Source organism: Bicyclus anynana, chromosome 15 (genome assembly GCF_947172395.1).
Source record: "Bicyclus anynana chromosome 15, ilBicAnyn1.1, whole genome shotgun sequence".
NCBI lineage: Eukaryota > Metazoa > Arthropoda > Insecta > Lepidoptera > Nymphalidae > Bicyclus > Bicyclus anynana.
The window spans coordinates 607,310-614,170 of NC_069097.1; the positions used below are offsets into that span (position 1 = coordinate 607,310).

The 6,861-nt window shown below is 46.8% G+C and overlaps 1 protein-coding gene across 1 annotated transcript in view; it reads left to right on the forward strand.

Annotated features, from left to right (window-relative positions):
- The window catches only part of LOC112043399 (frizzled-2), a 37,940-nt gene extending 31,136 nt beyond the window's left edge, over nt 1–6,804 (forward strand). Inside the window, exon 2 of the mRNA XM_052885856.1 lies at nt 3,660–6,804. Within this exon, the coding sequence (XP_052741816.1) occupies nt 3,685–5,346 (1,662 nt within the window). The 5' untranslated portion in view covers nt 3,660–3,684 and the 3' untranslated portion in view covers nt 5,347–6,804. The remainder of the gene's footprint in view (nt 1–3,659) is intronic.
- Nucleotides 6,805–6,861: the final 57 nt, after the last annotated feature.

Here is a 6,861-nt window from a genome sequence, read left to right on the forward strand (position 1 = left end):
ACTTCCCTTCCGAGGCATGAGGATTTCACACCGACTTCGTATTTAGGGCTGTTACTGAGAATTTTTCAGAAATTGATAATATCGTATTCCAACCCAGGTCTCGAACTTACAATCTCATGATCCCAAGCCTCAAAATTAATATATAAAAGCGAAAGGGTAATTCATCACGAAATATCGAAAACTACTTGACGCACAAAGATCAAATTTGACAGGGACGTAGTTAGACAGTTAGTAGAGGTCCGCTAAGAACAGATTTTGCAAGAGGGCCGGATTAGGGAGGTTTAATGGCGGACGAAGTCGAGGGCGTTCGCTAATAGGCTATAATCACTGTACCAACGGAGCAACTATTAGATATAATAACAAGATTGTCACTAATATCGAGAAAGCGCTTAAAGTACGGAACGAAGTCAAGTATGGAAATAATTCCAAAGTGAGCAATTAATATGCAAACTCCATTGGCCGAGCGAAACTAGCAGAAGTAAAATAAGCGCAACACGCCGCCCGCGACACGTACGGGCTGTAACATCTTGCACTTAGCACTATACAGGGTGCTTCATTTACGCTAGTCACCCTAGGTAGGCTAGGTAGCCTAGGTAGCTAGGTATTGCCGAGTATCAATTTTTTCTGTCGATTTTTTTTAATCTTAAGTGTTAATAGACGTGTTTAAGCGACATGACAAAACAGTGTGAACATAAATAAAAACAATAAAAAAATACCAAATCCCGAAAATCTTTACGAGCCGGCAATAAAGATTTTAACTATTGTTTATATTCTAAGTTTATACCGTTTTACCTATCTTTTTATACTTTGTCTACTATTTCGTCTACTTTACTGTCCATCTATAAATTCTAGAAATAAGGAAAGAAAAAATCTCTTAAGTAATTTATAAAATATGTCAGACATTACAATTAATACACATCCTACAGCACCAGGACATGCTAAATGTGAAGAACGCCCCAACTCAGCAAACATACCTACGTACTCTTACTGAAAGAAGGGCATCTACGAAACTCATAATGAAAGCAAACATACATCTAGACACACACATGTCATTTACATTATACTCACTAAAGATTTATTTAGCAACTATACATGTCCATAATTCTGTACTCATTAGTTCATACAATTCAAATCGCCACGTGGTAAAGTTATCGTCGTGAGTAACATTTCTTAGAATGTGAAACAAAAGAAACACCCTATATGTGACAATGGCTATACGTATGGTACGGACGCGTTTCCACTGAACCGGAATAAACTGCGCCTATAACTGAACGGCGTGCGGCGCGAGTGCGAGCGTGACTAAATCAATGTACTCTTTATGAGCGTCGAGTACACACCCTAACAACGAGACCACACCACGCTAATAAACGTCGGTTTAATATTATTTGTTTTTATTTTTTAAAAACCATTCCTCGTATCCTTCTCGTTAGCATGAAGAATATTTTATTATAGACACTTTGTACAAATCCATATAAACTTGTCTCTATAAATAATAATTATAGTATTGTTTTCATGTGCAATCTCTATCACAAAATGCTCTACCTTTTACTATAAAATCCTACGTTTTCTACTTTATCAAATAACATTGCAAACTTGTACAGTACAATTTGTTTAATTTCCATTAAAATGATCTTTATAACACAACAAACTGATGTAAGCTGACGCACAGACGTCAAGCACTCACTTACATGCAGACCGATCTGAATTGCCACAGTCCATAAATAAGTCGCGTACACTGTCTGTTACTCGACCAGAGGCGTTTTCATTTTAGTATTTTACAAGTCTGGGTAAGTTTCACCGTTTTCTGATAAGTGTAAGAAAGTGACAAAACTTTCGGTTAGACCACTTTTTGTCACTTCTTACTATATATCAAATGTCAAAGACGAAACTTATGAGTGAGCTACCAAACACTGATCGAAAGATAAACACAACTACAACACACTTCTAATTAATCTTTCACGCGACATTAATTATATTAAAAAACTCTAAATGAAGCGAGACAATTCAGGAACAGTTTTGGAGCGAAGTTATAGTTAAAGACAGAAAGAAAGAAAAATCATTTAATCCAAAAATTGTGCCACACTTAACACCTTAACACTATAGTAGTGACTGATACCCAGACCATTTATGCAAATCCAAAAGATCAAAATTAGTGTAAGCATGACAACACCAATGTCATATTTGGCACAAAAAAAAGGATCCAGCTCAGTACCTATATAATATGCTGTTTAAAACAGAACCTTCAGAAGTGTCTGTTTTAGTTGCAAAAGAAATACTCAGTAAACCTCCAACTAACCACTAACTTTTGCAAAAAACTACTAGCGAGCATATCGAATGTCATAATTTTATTACTCCACCGCACGCCTGCACACGACGTTGACCAATATTTTTGCTAATTAGCAATCAAAATGCAATTAAAAAAACGCGCAAACCTGTTGCACTCGAGACCACGTCCCATATACGTCGACACATCATCTGCGACATGCTTCTGCCATCGTCGAATGCAAACGAAGTTATCCACGAGAATACAAATAAAGCTCTTATTCCCTTTATCTTGAAGAATGTTTTGGTATATAAATTGTTATTTTTCATGAGTTAAGGCTATTGCTATATATATACAGGCACACGTTCGAACTAAAATAAATAATGTAACTTAAAGTTATTCCCACCTTTAGTTCAACGAACTTCCGTTTGTTGATGTTTCCTCAATCATTGTTTGTGTTTGTTAAGTTTATAGTTCTAAATAAAGAATAGGTTCTCTCGATGCGACTATAGTTCGCGTCGATTCTTACGAGGTTCGTAAAATATTTTTAACCATTTGTCCTACTCGTATATAAGGACGTCGGTATGTAGGTATCCGTAGTTCGAAAAGCCAATGGATGTCTCAAGGTGCTGGAATTTTGACCTCGCAGCGGAAAGCGATGTGTTGGTCGACCCCCCACTAGGTGTACTGAGGACATCAAGCGGGTTGCAGGGAGCCGCTGGGTACTGGCGGCTCGAGACCGTGGTGTTTGGAAGGTATACATATGCAAGAGCCATATGTCCAGACGTGGTTAATGATGATGATGTTTTGATGATATAAACCTGCGGCTTTCTTATCGAAATCGTTTTGAGCTATGAGCTATATGACTTTAGTTTTATCAAAACCCTAAATACAAGTAAGAAACGTCTGTAGACACGATACGAGTAGAGTATGTTCACTTGTACTGATTTGAGTTTTGTAACACCATATAGAGTAGGTACTTACCGTATACTTATGTACCGTTGTGTATTGCGTTATTAATCTTAGTTACTGATTCATCTCGGCTAAGCTAATATTGAATGTGACTAATGAATGCTAACGAAGTTCAACCCGGTGCCGGAGCCCGCAACATGTTTAACTGTTGATTCCGTGCACTAAACAATCGCACTGTTCTATTCGTATTTTTGTTACTACGTATAACTTCAACGCATAACATTGATTCAAGTCTCGAAGACTAACTCTTAACATTCTCGTTACTAGTTATGTACTCTTCTCAGTTGTTTAAAATTAATTGATATTTTTATTCTGTTGCGACGTGCTTTACTTTCGCGAGCGCTCACAAGTCGTCCCGCGATGCTTAGTCTTAGAATAGAGTTGCAATGTATAAAATCTTGAAATGTTATTTGTTTCGTTTCAGATGCGGCAAGCGTAACGCGTCCAGCATGCACCGTGCGCTGTGGGCGTGGGCGTGGGCGTGGGCGTGCGCGTGGGCGCTGGCGGCGGGGGCGCACGCGCCGCAGCCGCGCTGCGAGGAGATCACCATCCCCATGTGCCGCGGCATCGGCTACAACCTGACGGCGTTCCCCAACGCGCTGGACCACGACACGCAGGAGGAGGCGGGGCTGGAAGTGCACCAGTACTGGCCGCTCGTGGAGATCAAGTGCTCGGCCGACCTGAAGTTCTTCCTGTGCTCCGTGTACACGCCCATCTGCATCGAGGAGTACGCCAAGCCGCTGCCCGCGTGCCGCAGCGTGTGCGAGCGCGCGCGCGCCGGCTGCGCGCCGCTCATGCAGAAGTACGGCTTCCAGTGGCCCGAGCGCATGGCGTGCGAGCGCCTGCCGCGCTTCGGCGACCCCGAGCGCCTGTGCATGGAGGAGAGCGAGCGCGCCGCCGAGCCCGAGCCGCCGCGCGCGCCGCCGCGCCGCCCCGCCAAGCCCTGCAAGGACGCAAAAAACTGCGACGGCCCGGCTGCCGCGCGCGCGCCGGGACACGCCGCGCCGGGGGACGCCGCGCCGGGCGCCGCCGAGTGCGCGTGCGCGTGCCGCCCGCCGCTCGTGGCGCTGCGCGCGCGCAACGCCAGCGCGCCCGGCGTGCCGGCGCCCGCCTGCGGCCTGCCGTGCCGCGGCGCCTTCTTCTCGCGCGAGGAGAAGGAGTTCGCCGCCGTGTGGGTCGCGCTGTGGGCCGGCCTGTGCGCCGCCTCCACGCTCATGACGCTCACCACCTTCGCCATCGACTCGCAGCGCTTCAAGTACCCCGAGCGGCCCATCGTGTACCTGTCGGCCTGCTACTTCATGGTGGCGCTGGGCTACCTGGCGCGCCTGGCGCTGGGCCACGAGGCCGTGGCGTGTGACGGGCCGCTGCTGCGGACGTCGGCGGGCGGGCCCGGCGCCTGCACGCTGGTGTTCGTGCTGGTGTACTTCTTCGGCATGGCGTCGTCCATCTGGTGGGTGGTGCTGTCGTTCGCGTGGTTCCTGGCCGCCGGGCTCAAGTGGGGCAACGAGGCCATCGCCGGGCACGCGCAGTACTACCACCTGGCGGCGTGGCTGGTGCCGGCCGCCAAGACCGTGGCCGTGCTGCTGGCGGGCGCCGTGGACGGCGACCCCGTGGCCGGCGTGTGCTACGTGGGCAACTCGTCGCCCGAGCACCTGCGGCGCTACGTGCTGGCGCCGCTCGTGGTGTACTTCGCGCTGGGCGCCTCCTTCCTGCTGGCCGGCTTCGTGTCGCTGTTCCGCATCCGCAGCGTCATCAAGCGGCAGGGCGGCGCGGGCGCGGGCTCCAAGGCCGACAAGCTGGAGAAGCTCATGATCCGCATCGGCGTGTTCAGCGTGCTGTACGCCGTGCCGGCCGGCGTGGTGATCGGCTGCCTGGCGTACGAGGCGGGCGGGCGCGAGCGCTGGCTGCGGCGCGTGGCGTGCGGCGCGGCGTGCGGCCCGCGCCCCGTCTACTCGGCGCTCATGCTCAAGTACTTCATGGCGCTGGCCGTGGGCATCACGTCGGGCGTGTGGATCTGGTCGGGCAAGACGCTGGAGTCGTGGCGCCGCGTGTGGCGCGGGGGGCGCGCGCCGCCGCCCGCGCAGCGCGCGCTGGTCAAGGGCGCCGTGTGACGCGACGCGGGGCCGCCCGCCCCGCCCGCCCCGCCCGCCCCCGCGCCCTCCGCGCCCTCCGCGCGCTCGGCGCAGCCGCTGTCCGACTACGGGCCCGTGTGAGCGCCAGTGCCAGCGCCCCGAACTGTGTCTAGTCCTAGCGTGAACACGCATACGCATATACGTAATAGTGTAAGTGCGGCGGTGGCGTCCGAGCCCGCATCGCTTCTCGAACTTTCCAAATTCGTAGTGTCATAGAGAGTGCTTTGTGAAAAGCTGATGCCGTGTCATAGACTATGCACAATTTGTTTTCTATTTTTGTAAACTGTGAAGTGCTTAGTGTCTATTTCCATCATCTAATACAAATATATGCTCGTAAATCTAGGAATATAACACCACCTCCAACAATCCGAGCCCTGACTGTGTATGACATTGAAATCGTAGCAAGACAGAACAATATACATTAGACATCATTACACCATCATCCCGACTTGAATGTCATAAACAGTCGAGGCTTGACCGTGTAATATGTAAGATCTACCTGTAGAAGTGGACTACCTCCTGTGACTGTGAACTTGTAAAGCGAATTGAAACTTCAGCACTTATCTAACCATTTATTTTATTGACAATTAACTAGTTAATACCACGGAACTCGCCGCTGTAGGGTGAACTTGACGGAAGAAGACATTAAGTGCTATTACCTGGTCAATACCAACGCTCTAGGTTAGAAAACATGCACATTAGTAATTTAACTTGATCTGGTAGTTAACTTGCTATTTGAATTATCTTTAAAAAAGTTTGATACAATACTGTTGATCTTATGAAAACGTTACTTTCTTAAGGAGAATTCATACGAGCACAGAAATATTAAATGACTGATTAAGGACTGATTAACACTGCCAATCGCAAACACAATAAATATGTAGTGAATTACTGATGAGTGTTAACACATATTCCATGAAAATACTTCAATTAAATGTCTGTATAGTAAAATTAATATAAGTTTTCTTTGTAAAATAAGTCACCTTTTTGTAAATAAATATAAGTCTATAATGTGATTGTTAAATTGTAATCACGCGTATAGTAGGTAAATCAGAGATAATTATTATTGTAACCAGTTCGCGCGCGTTGACTTTGTAACAGCGCCATCTATGTAACAACATTGTAAGTGCGATTGTGTAAAGTATCCAACAGATGGCTCTAACGCGTACCAGTAGCGCCACCTGAGGGCTAATAGCTGATAATACCGCCACCTATCGTCTAGTAGTAGTACTAATTTTCATGTGATTGGTTGGTAACCTAGAACCTCATGTGAAGTGCAATAATTTTGTATTATCTTTCTATATAATTGTAATTAATAAATAAATAATAAACGAGAAGTGGGATGTTCATGTATACACGGACACCGCAGCCGATAAATCATTTATGTAATTTATTTTATATCCTAACTGTAGATAAATAAAGTGACTTTTTTATGTACCACTCTTGTTTTTGTTTTCCCGTTTTTGTACTGATAACTGAGCCCCCGAGACCCGT